This window comes from Panthera tigris, chromosome B3 (genome assembly GCF_018350195.1).
Source record: "Panthera tigris isolate Pti1 chromosome B3, P.tigris_Pti1_mat1.1, whole genome shotgun sequence".
NCBI lineage: Eukaryota > Metazoa > Chordata > Mammalia > Carnivora > Felidae > Panthera > Panthera tigris.
In genome coordinates, this window is record NC_056665.1 from 69,313,238 (window position 1) to 69,333,569 (window position 20,332).

General features: G+C 40.5%; 2 protein-coding genes across 8 annotated transcripts in view; one reads left to right on the forward strand and one right to left on the reverse strand.

Moving 5' to 3' along the window:
• The first annotated feature begins 207 nt into the window (after positions 1-207).
• On the forward strand, positions 208-5,741 carry EMC4 (ER membrane protein complex subunit 4). 4 transcript variants are annotated; one of them, XM_007087473.3, is made up of 5 exons: positions 208-399; positions 793-907; positions 4,327-4,480; positions 4,772-4,932; positions 5,162-5,741. In XM_007087473.3, exons 1-5 carry the CDS (start codon positions 314-316, stop codon positions 5,195-5,197), a joined length of 552 nt encoding a protein of 183 aa, XP_007087535.1. In that variant the 5' UTR covers positions 208-313; the 3' UTR covers positions 5,198-5,741. The 4 variants fall into 4 exon arrangements, with proteins under 4 accessions (XP_007087535.1, XP_007087536.1, XP_042845205.1 ...); XM_042989271.1 differs by having other exon boundaries at positions 332-422; positions 793-915; XM_042989270.1 differs by having other exon boundaries at positions 332-422.
• Positions 5,742-8,268: 2,527 nt separating this feature from the next.
• SLC12A6 (solute carrier family 12 member 6) overlaps positions 8,269-20,332 on the reverse strand; it is an 85,490-nt gene continuing 73,426 nt past the window's right edge. For 3 of the 4 annotated variants that reach the window (XM_042989272.1, XM_015539952.2, XM_007087475.3), the window contains 12 exons: positions 20,195-20,313; positions 18,692-18,790; positions 16,889-17,008; positions 15,999-16,103; positions 15,415-15,583; positions 13,712-13,907; positions 12,534-12,703; positions 11,221-11,352; positions 10,520-10,627; positions 10,122-10,306; positions 9,599-9,732; positions 8,270-8,663 (listed from right to left, as the gene is read on the reverse strand). In XM_042989272.1, the coding sequence (XP_042845206.1) occupies positions 8,572-8,663; positions 9,599-9,732; positions 10,122-10,306; positions 10,520-10,627; positions 11,221-11,352; positions 12,534-12,703; positions 13,712-13,907; positions 15,415-15,583; positions 15,999-16,103; positions 16,889-17,008; positions 18,692-18,790; positions 20,195-20,313 (1,629 nt within the window). In that variant the 3' untranslated portion in view covers positions 8,270-8,571. Of the gene's footprint in view, positions 8,664-9,598; positions 9,733-10,121; positions 10,307-10,519; positions 10,628-11,220; positions 11,353-12,533; positions 12,704-13,711; positions 13,908-15,414; positions 15,584-15,998; positions 16,104-16,888; positions 17,009-18,691; positions 18,791-20,194; positions 20,314-20,332 lie in introns of all 4 variants that reach the window. The other variant, XM_007087476.3, reaches the window with a different exon arrangement.

Genomic DNA, 20,332 nt, shown 5'->3' on the forward strand with positions numbered 1-20,332 from the left:
AAGGACTTTCCCTCTGCAAAGGGCACCTCAGAGGTCAGGGAACACACAAAAGGCCTCTTTAGAGAGGAGGAAGCGCTCGGGGTCGTTTTACGGAGCTAAGTACGGTCTGACCTTCACGACACCCACCTTCTGCACTTCCAAGGACTCTCTCTTCCACCCTCCGTCCGCCAATTTCCGGGTGGAAGTGACGTTTACGTTACGCGCCGGAAGCGGGCTTGAAGAGTAAGACAGAGAAGTAGCGGGTGTCGGTGGGCTTGGGTCCCGGCCCGCTTTACAGTGAGGAGCTTTGCAGCCTTGGTAGGTGGCCGTTGCCATGACGGCCCAGGGGAGCCTGGTGGCTAACCGAGGCCGGCGCTTCAAGTGGGCCATTGAACTGAGCGGGCCTGGAGGAGGCAGCAGGTGAGGAGCAGCGGCCAAGCTAGGTAACGGAGCCTTCACCCCAGTACTGCCGCAGAGGAATAGGGACTGATCTCTGAGGCACAACTCTCTGAAAAGGACGGGTGGCATAAAGACGACTCCTGGGGAGCTAGTGGCTTCTCTGCCGCGGAAGTTTCTAATGTTCAAAGGATGTTTATATGTAATAAAACATATTACATATATATGTAATATAACAAATAAACATCAAAGGATGTTTATATGTAATAGACAGAGGTCTGACGAACCCACGAGAGGGCTTGGTCTAATCTGGGTAGGTGTATCTGAGGCTCTTTGTTCCTATGATTAATAGAACAGGCAATGTGGGATTTGAAGTGTGGAAGGCTGCAGCCTTAGTTTCCTGCTTTGGTTCTTTAGGAGCCGAAGTGACCGGGGCGGTGGCCAGGGAGATTCGCTGTACCCTGTTGGCTACCTGGACAAGCAAGTGCCTGATACCAGCGTGCAGGAGACAGACCGGATTCTGGTGGAGAAGGTACAGAGGTATAGATGTCACAGTAGTTCTTAGGCCAGTCCTGACCTACACACGCACCCTCCTCTCCTAGGCAGCATATGACTGACTTACTGTAGGAGTCTTAACCCCAATATTGGTAGATAAGCTGATTGAGATTAACTTACAGTAGTAAAAGTGCTTAATAGTTGGAAAAACAAAAGGCGTTTGAACGATGTAAGAAAGTAGGTGGAAATTATCTACTGGTGCCTGTGCCTAACAGCTGAAGCCCTCCTTTTACTCTAGTTCCCTTACAACCACAACTCTAGTTCCCTGACACAACCAATGTGTCAGATATCCTTTTGGCTTTATCCTCACAACAGATGAGAAAGTTTGTTACTTATTACTATTTATTACCTTACCTATCATTCGAGTCTGAGCGACTTCATCTTCTGTCACTTTCCCCTTTGTTCTTCATTCCACTGTAGTCAGAATGGCCACCTTGCTGCTTCTTGAATATACCTGGCAGGCTTCCATCTCAGACTTTCCTACATTTCCTGGAATACTCTTCCCCCAGATACTTTTATGACTTGCTCTCCCATCTCCTTTAGGTCTCTCAAATATTACCTTCTTAGTAGGGGTGCCTGGGTGGCTCAGTTGGTTAAGCGTCCGGCTTCGGCTCAGGTCATGATCTCACGGTCCGTGAGTTTGAGCCCCGCGTCGGGCTCTGTACTGACAGCTCAGAGCCTGGAGCCTGTTTCAGATTCTGTGTCTCCCTCTCTCTGACCCTCCCCTGTTCATGCTCTGTCTCTCCCTGTCTCAAAAATAAATAAAAACGTTAAAAAAAAAATTTAAAAAAAAATTACCTTCTTAGTGAAGCCTACTCATGGCACTCCCTATCCTGTTTTCCTACTTACCCTTTCCTAATTCCTATATTTTTCCCGTATCACTCATGTATATGATATAGTTACTTTATCAACTGTCTTTTTTATGTTGGTAAGCTCCAGGAGAGCAGATTTTTGTTTCCTGACAGCTAGAACACAACCTGGCACTTTTTTTCATCTCAGCCTTAATATTGCTCAATACCAAATGATCTTCATTTCATGAAATGCAGTGATTTTTACAACATGAAAATGACAGCTGGTATCAGTGCCTTTCTTGATAAGTATATCACTTTTCATCTTGGTACATCAAATTGTAGTATTATGAGTAACATGAAAGTATTAAAATGGCCTGATTTTGTAGGTAGATTATTATACTTTAGAACACTTCTGTTGTATGGATGGTTTGATCTTTAAACTCCAAGATAAGTGATCTTTTATGTAAGTGACACATCAGGAACTGCTTACAAATATGGCCATTTATTCTTTTAACACGAATAAGCTCAATGCATAGTGATATATTCTTCTATTACTAGATTTACTTAATATTTTGTTTAGGATTTTTACATTTAGTTTCAGGAGTAATATCAATCTATAAACTTTTCTCATAATGTCCTTGTCAGGTTTTGGTATTTATGGGGCCCCATTTAATGAGTTGCAGAATGATCATTTTTTATTTTCTGAGAGTGTGTATAAGATTGGCTTAATTTTTTCCTAAAATGTTTAGAATTTTCCAAGGAAAACCAGCTGGGCTTAATTAAAGATTCAGTTTCTTAAACAATTTGAGGACTATTTAAAATTTCAATCTAATATATTATGCTGTTAGGTAGTTCTTCTAGGAATTTATCCATTTCCCAAAATTCATAATATGATCACTTTAATACACTGCAAGAACTATAGAGATGTTCCTCTTTTATTCACAATGTAAAATATCTCTTTTTCCTTCGTCAGGCTCTCCAGTATTGATTTTATTAATCTTCAAAAAAAATGCCTTCAGCTTTGTTTACTTAAAGAAAATTTCATTAATTTCTTTTCTCATTTTTATTTCCTTCTCATTTCTGTGGGCTTTATTCCTTTCTCTAACTTCTTGAAATAGATGCCGAGCACAATGTGGATGGAGCTAAGGAGTATTATCCTAAGAGAAATAAGTCAGAGAAAGACAAATACCATATGATTTCACTCATATATGAGATTTAAGAAACAAATGAGCAAAAGGCGGGGAGAGAGAGGTGCAAACCAAGAAACAGACTCAGAGGGGAGGTGGGTGGAGGCATGGGTTAAATAGGTGATGGGGATTTGGGTGCACTTGTGATGAGCACCTTGTATGAAGTGTTGAATCACTATAATGTACATCTGAAACTAATGTTACACTGTATGTTCACTGGAATTTAAAATAAAAGCTTTTTAAAATTTTTAAAAGAGAAATAGTTTTCTAATACGTATTTAATTTCTTCTTTGATTTGTTGATTATTTAGAATACATTTGTTAATTCTAACACGTAGGGAGTTTTGTTTTCTTTTTGTTACTGACTTTTAGCTTAATTGCATCATAAGCAAAGAACATGCTTTGTAGGATTTGGGTTCTTGTGAGCTGACACTTTCTTCATGGCTCTGCAAGTGGTCAGCTTTTCTAAGTGTCTCAAGTGTGTTTGAAAAGAAAGTGAATTCTACAGGTGTTGGGTGCAATGTTCTGTATATGTCAGTTGGGTTAAGTTAATGTCATTCAGGTCTTCTGTATCTTTTTTTTCCTCTTTTTTATGTTTATTTTTGAGAGAGCGTGTGAGCAGGGGAGGGGCTGAGGGAGAGGGGGACAGAGGATCTGAAGCGGGCTCCGCACTGACAGTAGAGAGCCTAGTGCGAGGCTCGAACCCATGAACCGTGAGATCATGACCCAAGCCAAAGCTGGACTCTCAACTAACTGAGCCACTTAGGCACCCCCAGGACTTCAATATCTTGATTTGTCAGTTTGTTTTTTTAGTTATTGATTGTGATGTGCTAACTCCCATCTTGTGGATTTACCTATTTCTTCAGTTGTAGATGGGACAATGATAGATGCAGAAGTACAAGAACCAAAGTAGGGAAGTCTTTCTTTTTAGTTAGATCATGGGGGGAAAATAACATCTGGAAAACCAATGGGGAAAAATATTACAAATGTTGAGGATGCCTTATCTTTAGTGGAAGAGAAAGCTTCTTGTGGCAACACGGAGAAGGGCAAAAGTGGTGGAACTGAGGAGTCGGTTCAGAAGCACAGAATTGGGAATTGTGTTCACTTCACCTTAACATCAGTGATCTGACAAATGTGGGACGGAGGATACAGATCATCAGTTAAAACTGTGTTTATTTTGGGGCGCCTGGGTGGCTCAGTCGGTTAGGCGGCCGACTTCGGCTCAGGTCATGATTTCACGGTCCGTGAGTTCAAGCCCCGCATCGGGCTCTGTGCTGACAGCTCGGAGCCTGGAGCCTGTTTCGGATTCTGTGTCTCCCTCTCTCTGACCCTCCCCCGTTCATGCTCTGTCTCTCTCTGTCTCAAAAATAAACTTAAAAAAAAACAAACAAACAAAAAACAAAACTGTGTTTGTTTTAGCGCTGCTGGGATATCGCCTTGGGTCCCCTCAAACAGATTCCCATGAACCTCTTCATCATGTACATGGCAGGCAATACTATCTCCATCTTCCCTACTATGATGGTGTGTATGATGGCTTGGCGGCCCATTCAGGCACTTATGGCCATTTCAGCCAGTAAGTATTCTTGATATAACAACCCTTCCTTAAGTTTTAAGAATTGGAGACATATTCTTAGGTGAAACTCATGAAAATCTTTAGTACTGCTGTTGGCTAGTTGCCAGTGGGGTGGAGGGGGGTGTACAGGGAGGTGATGATAATGGTGGCAGCATGGAGGGGAGGGAACTTATCATGGTTTTTTATTCACCTTCAGTGGTCCTATTTGCTCTCTTACTTTGGGTCTATATTGTTTTAATAAATGACCTGATTCATATTGGGGGAAAAAAACTTGGTTTGTTCTCTCAACAGCTTTCAAGATGCTAGAAAGTTCAAGTCAGAAGTTTCTGCAGGGTTTGGTATATCTCATTGGAAACCTCATGGGTTTGGCACTGGCTGTTTATAAGTGCCAGTCAATGGGACTGTTGCCTACACATGCATCAGATTGGTTAGCCTTCATTGAGCCCCCTGAGGTAAGCCAAAAGAAAAGTTAAATTTGGGGCAGTTGTAAATAGTTGACCCATTTGAGGGTGGAGGATTTGAGTTGGTACTAGAGCTCATTTTTTAAGAAATAAGATTCCTTGGGAGTTTGGAAGTTGTTATTTTTTAAGGATAAAGTGAAATAGAGCCTGTGACTAAATAAAGTAACTGTACTTGATTCCAGGAGTTAGTTCAACAACGCTTCACCTTTTCTTGTTTCAGAGGATGGAGTTCAGTGGTGGTGGACTGCTTCTGTGAACCTGAGAAAGAAGTACCTGGTGCCTTTGTATCAGGATCCCATTTACAACCTTTTCATGTCCAGTGGCTCCTCCTTCACATACTAACTCTTCACATGATCACTCATGCCAACAAGAACCCAAAGCTCTCTTTTCTCCATGGTGAGGCCCAGAAAGACAAGTATGTATCACTACACACACAAAGAAACCATACTACAACCCTTGACTGAAAATAATGTAGAAAACTTTATTTATGTTTCCAGTACAGAGCAAAACAACAAATAAAACTGTAACTCTATGTAAACAAAAGAATGGCCGCTGCTAAATCGAGAACCACAGCAGCAGCTCCTTTCAATAAATTAAATGGTCGAGAACAATGCTTAAAAAAAAGTTGTACAAGTTTCCCTTAAATCTATTTTCCTTAATATTTCACTTCTATTTAACACAAGCTGGAACATAAAAATTCTGTTGGAGACATTTGTGGAAGATGTAAGAAACTAATGCTGGATTCAGATTATACATGATGAAAAGAAAAATAAACCAGACAAAAAGGGCACGTAAATATGCTTACAGTGTAATCGCTACTTTAATATCCACAATAATGGATTTTTAACACATGTAGGGGGCGTGAGGATTGGCGGGATAGTCGGGGCCACAGCCATCTGAGGCAAAGGAAGATACACAGTAATGATCTTTCCCCTGCCAAGAGGAACCTGGCATCTGTCAAGCAGATGCTGCAATTCAAGCCTCAGCTTTTAGGATAGCTTTAGAAGGCAGAGGGCCAGCATCTGGAGAATGGATATTGTCATAATCTGCCCTGGTAAATCATAGCTGAGACTTAAAAGCTGACTCTTACTCAAAAGGCAGGAAGAGGTCTTTCCTTTCTCTTCCTTCTTGAAACATAAAAGCCCCTTCCCCTAAGGTGCATTCTCTTATCAAGTTTTCAGTATTGCTTTATTTGCAGTGATTAGAAGAGACAAGACACTTTGCAGACAAACAACATAAGCAACACACGGACATGAAATGCTCTAGACGGAGATGAGTTTAAATCTGGCCTAATAACCATTTTCCCACATAATGGTGATTGTATGTTTTAAGGGCTGAAGTAGCGGCTGTATTAGTAGCCACTAACTCCGTTATCCCTTTTAAAAGATTCTTATAGAGCTCCAACCACAAAAAGCTCTTCTAAAACCTTGTTTTCTGCCCATATTTTTTCTATATGGAAAAAAAAAGATCAACTACTTTGGCCAGAGGATGTGTGTAAATGTAGAGGAATTCCTGGGTAGGCTGACCTTTAAAGACTGGGGTGTCAATATCTTGGGTCCTAAGGAACCTATTCCACTACTGTGGACTCAATTCAACAATGGAGTATTACGGTGGAAACTGTAAACAATGCTTCTACCCTCTGCAGGAAGGAGCAGGAAAAAGACTTAAAGATTGTGTCTGCTTTGCTACCCTGACTGGGTCTTGAGGTTGAAAAAAGAGCAAAGGGAACAAAATGACTCAATTTCTGAAGCCATACTGAAGAGTTCTCCTCTGCCCCGTAACAGTCAAATGAATAGTCTGCTGATACCTAGGTTTGCTTCCTCCAAATCCTATTGGATAATCAAAAAAGAGTGGCACTATTTATCATTAATAAAGTGATTCAAAATCAGTCATGAATACAGTTAGGATAGTTTCTCTAAATACTTATCCTATAAAAGAAATGAACATTTCACATATTTGCAATTACTACTCAAGGTGGTTTCCCTATGCTTGAAAGCCAGGTGTTTTAATGACCAGTAAATGAGCAAATAAAAAGCTAAGCTTGCACAAGTATTTCCTTGACACATTTAGAGCTTTCTGAAAACAACTGTTATAGCAGAGGACTGTTGGCTTGGATACTCTTAGTTCAGAGCCAAGTTTCTGCAGTCACAAGAATAGAATTGAGAAAAGAAAACTGCTCATATTGTGGGCATTTAGGTGAGTGCCTCAAGTCTTTGCTATGGCTTTGGAAATGAGTCCAAAGGATTCTTAGTGAAAGAGAAGTTTCTTGAATCAGGCCAATGCCAATCATATGCCACTTTAGTGAAGAAGGTAGGGAGAGGAGCAGCAGCTCAATCTTTGGCACTATGGAAGGAGTATGGCTCTGGAACTTCAAATCCCATTGCTAGATTCCCCCTTTAAAAGACAGTCCAACGCTTTTAGGGAAGGATTTCAGCCAGTCTTCCTAGTGTTTGTTCCTGATTTTTGACCTATGCCTGCCTACCAACCGAGAGGGCATAAAAAAAAGGGAGAGGAGAAACTGTTGGGCACTATGCATCATCATCTAGGTTTCCTAGATAACAACTTTAATGTTTGCCCTTGTCGCATAGGTAACCACAGACTGTGTTTCAGTAGATCTTAACAGCTACCATTTGGAGTTACCTTAATTTGGCCATTTGAACACAACCTGAAAGAAAATTTTCCACTCCAACTTTAAAAAACAATTTCCAGGATAATAATGCCTGTATTACAATCTTAACCACAGAATCGATTTTGAGAACCAGCTGATACATATATGTGTGTGTGTGTGTGTATACGTGTATATATACACACACATATACGTATATATATACACACACATATATATACATACATATATATACACCTACATATATGTGTGTGTGTATACACACACACACACACACACACACACATATATATATATACACCAACATAGTATATGTACTTAAACCTGGTATTTGGGGAGAATCTTATTTTGGAGGAAGAAGTAAAGGCTGCAGCCATGTGTCAGTTTTTGTATATTAGTACCCTAACAGAAAATCAGAGTCCTGGAGAACAGTGGATTCATTAAAGAAAATTAGCTAAAAAAGGTTTTCATCTTGGTTTGCCACAGGTTATCTCCACAAGGTTGTTAGGTCCCCATATACTTGGCTGTGATTTCTTTAGTATGATGAAGCTGTGTCCTCTGGCTGTTACCCCCATGGTGTCATCACTGGACCATGACTTCTGAGACTTCCCTTTAATGTTGGACCTGTACTTGCTTTCGGTCTTCAGTTGAATTTCTAGCATCCCTTTTGCCAATTCATTTTTATTGGTTTAGCTTGTTAAACCAATTTAACTTGTTGTTGACTTCAACTGGGACAGACATGGCTTTTAGGACTTGACCAGTGTTCCAATGTTGAGGGAATATTTGCTTCTTCTGTAAGGATGGCAGATCATATGACAGCAAAGAGCAGAACTATTTGTACTTTTTTTGCACAAGTACTTGAGGCTCAGCCTGTCAAGAGTTCAGTGTGATGTGTACAGAACCCAGGCCTACTTGATGGGAGTAGTAGTAAAGAGCTGGCACTTCCACGAAGGATGGAAGCCTTTTAGGAAAGGTGAGGCCAAGCAGAGTCACTCAGGAGTACATTATGAATAAATGGTGATCACTTCACTGCCACCACCTCGGACAAGGAGGACTCGCTCTAGTCCCTCGGTGAGCACTTCTAGGAACTCCATGTCTTCAGAATTTGTCAAGGAGACAAACAGGTGGGAGAAAAGCACATTTTTATAACCTGACATGATAATCTGGGTTTATCTGACTACAAACTTGCAAAATCAACATGCTTGTTTTATTTACTATATACTAAGAATTGGAGAGATCTGAACTCTGGAGTCCATTTAACCCTGTGAAATAATCCAGGAATCTAGTCCCTTTGCATATATAATACAAGATCTCTATTTGTTAGATTTTTTTCTAAATGTTACTTAAAAAAATGGAGGAAAACCACAAATAACATGTTCATACCACATAGCAAAATAAGCCAAAAAAGAAGAAAAAGTCACAACAGGGCAGCTTAGAAGACTGCTAGAGAGAACCCAAGTAATTTCTAAGTGAAGCTGCTCAAGTCAGATTTTTCTGCCAATTCTTTTTTTCTTAACCTTTTTTTGCTTAGTGGTACTGGTGCAAATGGGCCAGTCTACACCATTGCCGTTCTGAAGGGGCCCCATGAAAACAATCCTGGGATGAGGGTCTGAGGAAAAACCCTTATCTCTTTTTTCCCCTTGGAGGAGGTTCCACTCCACTGCTTCTCCCCTAACTCCATCCACAGGAGCTTTGCCAAGTGGGTAGAGCTTGAAAAGGAGAAAGGATGTGGGTACTCTGTCTCTAGGACTGTCAGGAAGGGTTCTATACCATGAAATATTAGAAGTCATGATGCAAATTTACCACCTATAAAGTCTCTTTAGGGTTCAGAGAGAACATATACACCCACCTCCCCAAAAGGAGATTACTCTCACTACTTTGTAAGAATCCTTGCCTACGACTTTTAACAGCCTTCCCTCCTCAAGAGGGAAATGTGGGCACAGACAATGACTTTTAAGGTTACCTAGTGGTCTCATCTAAGAAACAGGCTAAGATTTTCCTTACTGATAACTCCACTCTTGGAAAGGATACAGTTTTCATCACCCTCAGGGTTTCGAGGTGGCCCTGGCATATTCAACAAAACAAGCTTTGCTTCATGGGACTTGTTAACTATAACCTCATTGAGTTTCACTGCTGTATGCATCCTCCTCACATTGGACTGGTCCCTGGGCAGGTGGAAGGGAGAAATAGAGGTGGTTAAGGCAAAGAGAAAGCTAGACATACAGTTAACTTTAAAAACCTTGAGACACAGAGCTTTTTTGCAACGACTATGAATAATGCAATGAACAAATGATTTCTTTCTTTTAATATTCTGGCCTGGGTTTTCTCATTCAACGTTTGCTTGTTTTATGCCGGGAACAGAACATGGTGAGGAAGAAGGGTGGTTAGCTTGTGTACAATGTTAACTGGTAGCTGGTATGCACAGGGAAATAACAGATGGCTGGATTTGGTGTGGAATGAACAGACTTTATCCTGTGTATCCAGGCAAAGTCACATGTGTGCCACTGACTGGGATACCATGTTATGTGAAAAGCTTGTGAGTTGGAAAACTTACGGACGCATGTTAAGCAGGTCCTGGAATCCTTCCATCGACTTGGCCTTTTGTCCCCGGGATGCCATGTACTTGTCTTTTGTCCAAGTCATGTGCACCTTCTCCTGATAGGTTTCTGTCTCTTCATCCTCATCAGAGCCAATGCTGGTCAATCGCAGCATTGAGTTCCGGTCTTTCACCAACTGTGCCTGAGGAGGGCCCAACACAGCTATGACCTCTATACCCAAATCTCTCTCATGCTTCAGCTTCACTTATTTTCAAACAATAATGTAGGGTTACAGTGGAAGAACTGATAAAGTGGGAAGGAAAGAATCTGTCATCCTAGGAGAACAATAGAGGATCATCCCTTTCAGTGACAGACTTCACAGGGCCAGGATTCAATGAATACAGGAAGGTCTCACCTCTCTGTCCCGCTCGGTTTTGGACAGTCGCATGTGCCGGAGCATCTGGGATCTCTGCTCCATCATCAGGGTGCGCTCATAAGTATAAGCTGAAATGTCACTGTCATGCTGCCACGGATCACACGTAGCATAGGCAATAAGCACAAAGGAGAAACAAGGATCAGCCATACGTTTTCTTTTCCACTCACTAAACCAGAGAAAGTATCACAACATCAACCTAAGTTTCACTCCTGTTTTGTCCAGGCACTGAGCTATGTAATTTTATGGACTGTAGATCAAATATAGAAGCCCTGAGAGTCTTCCATAAGCTAACCATTACATATGTTTCCAAAGCACAAACTCTACTTTAAAAAAATTTTTTTTTACTGCCAGGTTATTAAAGCAAAACAAAACAAAAAGCTATGTGTGACTTTACCACGCGTATATAAATTAAAATTAAAAAAAACCTGTATTAAGCAGACAAGAATGTGGCCAAAATACAAAGAATGTGTCACAACCAAGAAAGCAAAAATTAAAAACACCACCAAATACCCATCACATACATAGTCTACTTCTCTCGATCACTATATTAGGGGTTTGTTGGAACTAAGGGATTAATTCACATTTGCAGCTGAACAAGTTCCCAAACCAGAAAAAGCTCTAGGAAGACAGGGTAGGAAGTGGGGGAAGGGTGGTCTTTGTGATCTCAAACCCTTTCTCACCATCTCCACCACCTCCACCTCTGCCTCAATGCGCAGGTGATAGAGGAAGGTGGCCAGGTCCTTCTTCATCTGAATACTATTGTCTTCTAACTGGGCTACTGTGAAGATCCGTATGCTGCATTTTCGCCACACCTGAGAAATTACCGTACAGAAATGAAAGTGAGAGGCAAGAAGGCAAAAAAAAAAAGAATTATTTCCTAAAATGCAAGCCATTTTTTGTTTTAGACAACCTTGCTGTAGTATCAGGGTATTTGTTTCCAGTTTCTTACTTGCTAAATTATGGTACTGGGGCAAAAGCTTGACTAAGAAACACATTTAAAACATTTTAAAGAAGTTCTTAATTTCCTAACAAGAAAAAAACTGGCAAAAGATGATATATGATACCTTAAGAGGGTGCTGTATTCAGGTAGAATACTGATGGTACCACAGAGACTATAATAGCTAACTATTTTTTTTTAAGTTTTTTTTTTTGAATGTTTATTTTTGAAGGGGAGAGAGAGAGAGAGAGAGAGAGAGAGAGAGAGAGAGAGAGAGAGAGAGCGCGCGCGAGCATGAGCAGGGGAGGAGCAGAGAGAAAGGGAGACACAGAATCCATAGTGGGCTCCAGGCTCTGAGCTATTAGCATCGAGCCTGACGCAGGGCTCGAACTCTCCGTGAAATCACGACCTGGGCCAAAGTTGGACGCTTAACTGACTGAACCACTCAGGCGCCCCTTACTATTTTTAATTTCAGTTTAATTAGTCTTACCAAAGGATGAGCATATCTATAATGTTTATTTTTTTATTTTTGAGAGAGAGAAAAAAAGTGCAAGTGGGGGAAGGGCAGAGAGAGGGGGACAGAGGATCCGAAGCGGGCTCCGCACTGACAGCAGAGAGCCCCATGTGGGCCCCCAACTCACAGTGAGATCGTGACCTAAGCCGAAGTTGGATGCTTAACTGCCTGAGCCACCCAGTCTCCCTGAGCATGTATATGAGATACACACACACCCATACACCTGTATGTAGGTTTCCAGTATTTGAGAGACTTTGGTATTTTTTTTTTTTAACAGATGTGTTCATTTGTTAATGTTTTTCCGGCGGCTCATATGGAACTTTATTAATTTGCTGAATTTCATGTGGAAATAGGTAGGTACCAACTACAAAACCATTTCTCATAAGGTTGAAACTGGGATCATGGGAAAGCTAAGAATAATCCCCAACTCTTCTGATCCTAAGCCCCAACACTATAGAATCAAAGAGGAAGGATCTGTCTAGTGAACCAGGACAAAACTTAATTAAGGGAGATAGACTTTTTTCAAAAAGTGTCTAAAATACCTTGTGCTGTTTAAGTAGGAATGGTAAGAGCATGAGCATCCCCCCATCATGCACAATCCACCACACATCAATGTTGCCCTCAGAAAACTGCTCCACGTTGCTGGGAAAGAAGGAGATGTTTTTAGCCACCAGCAGGGCCAGATGGGCAGCAGTTGTCACTCGAACTGTGCCTAGGGAGAAAACAGAATCAGGATCAACAGAGAGGCCTGCCTTGCTTCCCACCATGTCATATTGCTTATTTATTTTGAGAGAGAGAGAGAGAGAGAGCAAGAGAGAGAGCACAGGGGAGGGGCAGAGAGGGAGAGAGAATCCTAAGCAGGCTTTGAGCTACCAGTGCAGAGCCTGACATGGGGCCTGATCTAATGAACTATGAGATCATGACCTGAGCCAAAATCAAGAGTCAGCTGCTTAACTGACTGAGCCACCCAAGTGCCCCAAGGATAATGCTTTTTTTCGCACTTTTTTTTTAAGTTTATTTATTTTGAGAGAGAAAGAGCACGAGTGGGGGAGGGGCAGAGAGAGAGGGAGACACAGAATCTGAAGCAGGCTCCGAGCTGTCAGCACAAAGCCTGACATGGGGCTTGATCCCACGAACCATGAGATCATGACCTGAACCGCAACCAAGAGGTGGACACTTAACTGACTAAGCGAAGCAGGTGCCCTTACTTTTTTTTTTTTTTTTACACTTCTTTAAGCAAGGTGTTCTGTTTACATAGTAGGTTATACCTCATTGAGCAACAACAATCATTGAGAAAAACCTGAATAACACAATTAGATTCAGAACCATGATTTATGTTACTAGATATATTCTGATCACTACATTTCTGGGGAGGAGGCAGGATATGTGAATTTTGGAGATTTTGATTAAAGACGATCCTTCCAATTCCTGTGAGAATGTCAATGATAGGAGATCGTAAGTGAAAATATGGCAATTTCAGTAATAACTCCTAACATAATACATGACAGAGATAAACAATTCATGAACATAAGGTAAAGGTGGAGGGGTGAGTAGAGTAAGGTTATTACTGTTAGCAGTCATTTACGTGCCCTTATAATACTCTGCTTCAACAATGGCACAGTCTCCACTTTAGGAGGCTATGGGGTGGGGTTAAGGTAACAGGGATATAGGTCTATCCCCTCCTTTGGGCCCTCAGGATAAAATGAAAAGTGTTCTGTACCAATAAAAGTCTTCCAAGCTCGAGCGTCTTCACTCTGGCGCCAGCCATTAGGCCATCCCATCACCACGGTGTTGTGCTTCATGCCCCCAAGGCCACATGACTGGATGAGGTGGGAAATGCCCTCTCTCAGCTTGGCCGCCACCACCAGCTGGCAGAACCCTTTCACCTTCTCTGCCTCCATTAGATGTTTTATGGTCTGGAAAAGAGAACCTCAACACTGAATTGCTTCACACTGAACCTTTTTTTTTATTACTCTTCTCCTTATTATATTCTCCTCCTCTTTAACAAACTCTGCATCAGACCATATCTCCTACAGAAAAGTCCAAAAAGTTAAAATTAATCCGATGGAATTTCATTATCCTTTGCCTTTTTCTCTAAGTGCTTACTACATATACTGCTGGTTGACTATAGGGAGTTTCTGCTTTTTCCTTCTCCGTAACATACAAGACAAATCAAGAACAGGGGTCTTCACAAAGCGAATATTCAATATTATTTCTTAACCGACTAGGGTGAGTGTAAACATGATCTCCTTCTTTCCTCAATTGCCATGATACCCTGACTCATATTACTAGAAATTCAATCTGATGATTCAGTTTCACTTAAGAATTTTGTTTTCTTTTCAGGTATGTTTTCTTTTTGGTTTCTCCTATTTCTGTATCTTTTTTGATATTTTAAAAATGATTATTGATGACACTTGTCTTTGCTTTACTATTATTTATTCAGGCCAATTTGGAGATAATATTTCATTTACTTTTACTCTGCTCTCCCGGTGGAAAGGTGAAGGGAATAATGGTGCATAAAGAAGAAATGATTTTCCCAAAGGCACAGATTACATCAGTGGTGTAGCCAGCTAGGGTAATATAAGCAAGGTCTCTTGATTTCCAATCCTGTGCTTTTTATTTATATTTATCATCCTGGACTAATGCTTCTTCATTATTTCTAGTTTTTAGGGTTTCAAAGTATTCCAAAATGCAACCCAGTAAAATTTTTGAAATGTAATTGAACATCTGTCCAAACAGGGTTGGTTCTATCAATTATAATAAGCATTAGAGTGAAAACTGCTTTCTTCTTTAAGGAGAGCTAATACTTGGCAGTTAATCAGAAGTAAAGCAAAGGAATCTTGCTCACAATACCATGTAGACTGCTAAGGAGGAAAAAAAGTTGTTTACCGCTCTTCGTTGTCACCAGAACCATCTCCACAGTTCAAGGGACAGACTTATTTAAAGGACCTCTCTGAGGCCTAACTCAACCAATGTTTGGAAACAGTGCTCAGCCTTAATAATCTTAAGAGTTTAGTAGTGCTTTTTATTTTTAAATGTTTGTTTATTTTGAAGGGGGGAGGGGCAGAGAGAGAGAAAGAGGGAGAGAGAGAATCCTAAGCAGGCTCCATGCTGTCAGCACAGAGCCCGATGATCTCATGAACCCTGAGATCACGACCTGAGCCAAAATCAAGAGCTGGATGCTTAACTGACTGAACCACCAGGAGCCCCAGTAGTGCTCTCTAAATGGAAAGAATAAATTACTGTTTTCTGGTTCATCTTATTATTTGGGAGAATATGATTGTTCGAAAGCAAGCACCAAGAAGGAAACAACCTGGATCACTCAGGAAAGGGATTAATTTAGAAATACAACATCTTATAACTTTACATCACAAAACCATAAGCTACATTCCACTAAGTCAGTAGGCCTTGACTCTTTCTTACCTGCTCAGCAGCTAGAGCTTCCCCGTAGTTCTCCAGGAAGTTCCCCACGATAACAGAGCCCACAATAGTGAGGCCCTTTCCTGCTTTAAGCTGTGAAGCAAAGGTGAGGAGGCGAGGATGCTTGACGTGTAAGTCTTCATCTAGTTTCAGCAATACAAGCAACTGAGGCCTGTAAAGAGGTTGGCAGGAGGGGGGTGGGGAAGGAGAAAAGACTTTCGGTTTGGGGAACAGAATGAGGATTCTAGCATTTACTTGAGGAGATCTGGATAAAACATGTAACTGGGCAGAAGGGAGAGATTAAAGGAAAGGAAAGGACAGGATGAGGGTATAGTGATTTTGAATCCTCCCAGTATCACTGCAGATTGATCAATCTGCAACAAACAATAAAAATGGTAGAAGTCTAGATCAGACACCACAAGAAGAAAAGGGAATCAAGATGAAGGATTTGGAATTGTTCAAAACAGATATATTACACCAGTTCTCCGAGCCACCTCAATTCCTTTTCCTGTCATCCTGAAGCACACGGTTGGGTGTGTTAACCATGTGCCAAACACCACACCACTAGGCTCTGTTGATTTCTTTACCTCCAGTTTTTAGTGTGTGGAGGTCCTTCCTCCAGCCGAAGCAAAGCAAATCGGGCTGCACTGAGGGACAGCCCACGGATTCCATCACCCCATTCTTTCTCCGCTCTGGGAGAAAAAAAGAAAAGAGTAGAGACAGATTTAGACTACAGGAAGTACAATTTCAAAACATAAAGTTTATTTTTTCTTTATCTAAAAGCAACATATGCACAAGACAGAAAATTAAAACTCATATTAACTAAATGCTCTTTATTAACATAATGAACCCGCTATAAGCAGATCCGCACTGCCCTTCAGTGATGGACTGCACTGCACAATAAATAGTTCAAAATAAAGGCTGGAAGGATCACTCATTTGTCCTTCTATGTACCTGTTAAAAGCAATAATGTAAAACAGCAATTTGGAGAATAAAATGACTGCAGACCCAAAGTTCAATTTACTCTGAAAATAATGGAGAGAAAGCGAAACTCAATGTAATCTTCTGAACCAGAGTGTTATTTACTCCTAATTTTTGGAAACTGTTACTGAAGTCTTAGTTGTTACAGTTTTTCAGAATTAACTTCTTTTTCATTTCAAAAACAATACCTTGACTGAGGCGATAAGCAAAAATATTTATATTTGTGTTATACTTTCATACTTATCATTATTATTTCGACATGTCCTTTTAGTCATTTTTTTTCACTGATCTGTTCATATTTTCTCAATAGGTTCCCCTTGTTGTATCTGTAAGCTTGTGTCTTGTAAGACGGCTAGGAGAGTCGGGGATACAAAATTTAGTTACAGACGAATGAGGTTATCTGGATCCTTAACTCAATTTCCATTGGGCTGGCTCTAACCAAACTAGTTGGTGTGGATACTTTTATCAGTAATCAAGGTCACATCCACAAACTCACCCTTGGTACTCGATGTACTTGTAGATCATACCAGCTATCACCATAGCTACAATAGCGTAATACCAGGAAGAAATGAACATCAGAGCCAGACAGATACTCATTCCCATGAAAGAGAGGGCCCTAGAAAATTAAAAACAAAAACACAAATGAAAAAAGTGCTTTCCTAAGCAACTAAAAAAGAAGCCTATGCTAGAGGTGCTTCTCAAACTGGTGAGAAATTGTTATTAATTTTTTAATTCTAATATATTGCAGAGTGAACTTTTGTAAAATCCAATAAAAAGGATTTGTTAGAAAAATTACTATATGCCTGGATGCTATGACAATGTCAAATTGCTATAAAAGTTTCTAAATGATTTTTCTCAATTTTTATAGTTGTTTTATCGTGGCCTGTGCTGAGGCCCAAACCATCCTTTGTGCTGATGTGTCCCATTGCTGGAAAAACATATAAATAACCATGATTCAACAAAAGTTATCTGTAGTTGTGAGGATAATTAATACCTAGTAGGTGAAACAGGGAGGGGCATATAGTCAGAATTATTAACGTGATGATCTCTAAAAAAAGTATTTCATGTAGATATTTCATGTGGATATTGATCTTTACCTTATAAATGTTTATTAGCATACGTGTAGAACCCACTGAAGGAAAGCTGGTGTTAGTTTTCTTACTTTACGTAAGAGAAACATGGCAGAGAATGATAAAATGCTTGTTTTAAGCAAATAGATTAGGTGAACAATCATGTTTATTGCAGTTCTTCTGTGTATAGAATGAACTTCTTAGCTCTATGATGAATCTCAAAGAATGAGCAGGAGAGCTCAATCTGGAAAGATTAGGCTCCAGTAAAAACAGGATAAAGAGAAAACAAAAGCAAAATAGCAACACAAAAAAGTTCACAGTGAACTTTTGATTAAGGTTAAAGCTAGAAATTGGATTAGAGGCGATAAAATCAATGAGGATCTAATTTTCTGCCAGATAAAGGTCACATTACTGCTCATCACTGGTAAGTAAAGCCAGGAAAGGGTCAAAGAAAAAGCAAAGAGGAATGTAGCAACAGGTCCATATGGGACCTATTAGAGAACCTTTAGCCATGACAGAAAAGAAATGAGGAAGAGATGGGATGGCAGCGAAAAGCGTAATGACTCCTTTAGGACTGAGGAGATGCCAACACAGCAGTAGCGGCTGTAGTGACGTTTCCACTGAGAGTTTCACCACGTAGCAGGCACTGTGCTGAGCACTTCAGATCATCTCAAAGCAACCCTGTGGGATACGTAATACCATCAGTCCCATTCTACAAATGAATAAACTTGAATTCTGTGTGGTTATGTGCTTTGTTAAAAGTTACAAAGCTATGAAACAGTAGAGCTGACATTAAGCTAAGGTCATCTGACTCTACAGCTCGTGCTCTTACCTGCTAAATGAAACTGTCAAAAGAGAGTTTGAGAATGAAAATGGATGACAGTATGAGAATAAAGATAGCAAGGGATGAAGTCCAGTGCTTAGCTAAGAGGTAAACAGAAAACAGATCTGCAAAGGGTAGGTTGGTTTAACCTGAAGAATGCAGCAGGCTGGAAATATTTATTTCATAGTTTTGATCTTTATCCTCAAGTGGGTGTTAGAAGTTATAAAGTGACCTATGAAGAAAACATGGTAGGATGGTGGAAATTCAGGTAAGCACTGCAAGTCGCAACAGTATGGAATGGCTGACCAAGAAAAATTATATTGACAACCCAGAATCTCCTAGTTTCCTAGTTCAATGATGGGTTCTCTCCAAATGTGGGAAAGAAGAAGAAAAAGAGCAGACTTACCAGTGGTAGTAGCGAAACCGGGGTCTCCAGTTGGGTGTTCGAAGTAATGTTTGCAAGGCACATGCCAAGTTCACAAAGAGGTAACACATGAGGAAAAACCTGGCAGATTAAACAAAGTAAGAGGCATGAATATTACTGTAAAATTATTCTTCAAGGGTTATTTTACTTTTTTGAGTTTATTTATTAATTTTTGAGACAGAGAGGGAGACAAGAGAATCCCAAGAAGGCTCCATGCTGTCAGCATGAAGCCCAATGTGGGGCTGGAACCTATGAACTGTGAGATCAGAACCTAAGCCAAAACCAAGAGTCAGATGCTCAACTGACGAAGCCACTGGGCGTTATTTTAAATGGAGACCTGTGTTGTATTTAAGCCTCTGTTCTAGCCCACTAACCCCTGATTAAGACTAGGATGTAGAGAAACTTAAACTTCTCCCCACAAACTTGCTCATTTTCCTGTGTTCTCCTTCAGTGAAGACACAACCACTCTTTACCCAGTTGTTCTTGGAAAAATCCCAGTGTCCTCTTTGTTACGCATCCTTGTTCCAAATTGACTTATCAAGTCCTGTGGATTCTACCTATTTACACATTTCTAAACCTTTTCCCTCCTTCCCATCTCTATTACTATTATCTCTGTTCAGGCTCTCATTTATTCCTTGCTGGATTAGTTAAATAAGCTTCCAGTTAGCACTCATTCCCAGCTCAATTTTAGCCTCCTTTACACTTATCTTTTATACCAAATTGATCATTCTAAACCATAAATAAAAATTGATCCTTCTCAAAGGATCACTCCCTCCCTCCAGGTAAAAGTTCTGGGTCTTTTGTGACCTGGCTCTACCTACTTCTCTGCTCAGCTAGCTCACAACAGGCACCCTCCATTCTATTAAGCCAAACTACTTTCAATCCTCAGATGTGCTACATTATCTCATTCCTCAGTTCCTTCACACACATTCCATGCCTGGGACATCTCACTATCCAGTTGCTGAGTTAATCACCAGTCCTCCTTCAAGATGCAAGTAGTAAACCTTTCTTGAGTCTCAGTCCATTTAGGTGCATCCCTTTAGAGTTCTTATGACGCTGTTCACCTTTACCACAGTTCTCATCACACTGTACAAAGATCACTGGTCTCTTTATCTATCATCAGTTTCTTAGGATTGTGTCATTCACCTCTGTATTCCTAGCATGCTGCCCAGTGCCAGGTAGGTATTAAGTCATCACTAAGTCCCAGCTAAAGGATCCAACCTAACAGTAGCAGTAAAAACTACAACCAGTTGATGATGAATCACAAAGGAAGGCAAAGAACTTTTCAAGTTATGCAGGTAGGAAGAAACCATGACAATTTATAAAAGCCTTACACAAAACTTCTTAGCAATATATACTATTTAGGTGAAGTTATACCAGTACTTGGCTCACTCTTTTACCACAACTGTTATACACCTGATGGAAATCAACATGTATTATGTATCATTTAAGCAAGAAAAAGTGAAGAGAGGAACTAGCTCTTACATAGAAAGAATTGGGGCCACAAGATCCAGGGAGGCGATAAGGATTCCCAGCTCTGCAATGGCGGCAGTTAGAAGTAAAGCCCAGGTAGGTTCCCCATTGGCTTTGCTGTGACCAAAAACCTGTACAGAGAAGGGAAAT

Excerpts from the sequence above, each read along its gene's own strand:
- EMC4 (XM_007087473.3), top strand. The coding sequence starts at position 314 with ATGACGGCCCAGGGGAGCCTGGTGGCTAACCGAGGCCGGCGCTTCAAG. Across the intron at positions 400-792 it reads GGGCCTGGAGGAGGCAGCAG|GAGCCGAAGTGACCGGGGCG; the intron begins GTGAGGAGCAGC and ends TTGGTTCTTTAG. Across the intron at positions 908-4,326 it reads ACCGGATTCTGGTGGAGAAG|CGCTGCTGGGATATCGCCTT; the intron begins GTACAGAGGTAT and ends TGTTTGTTTTAG.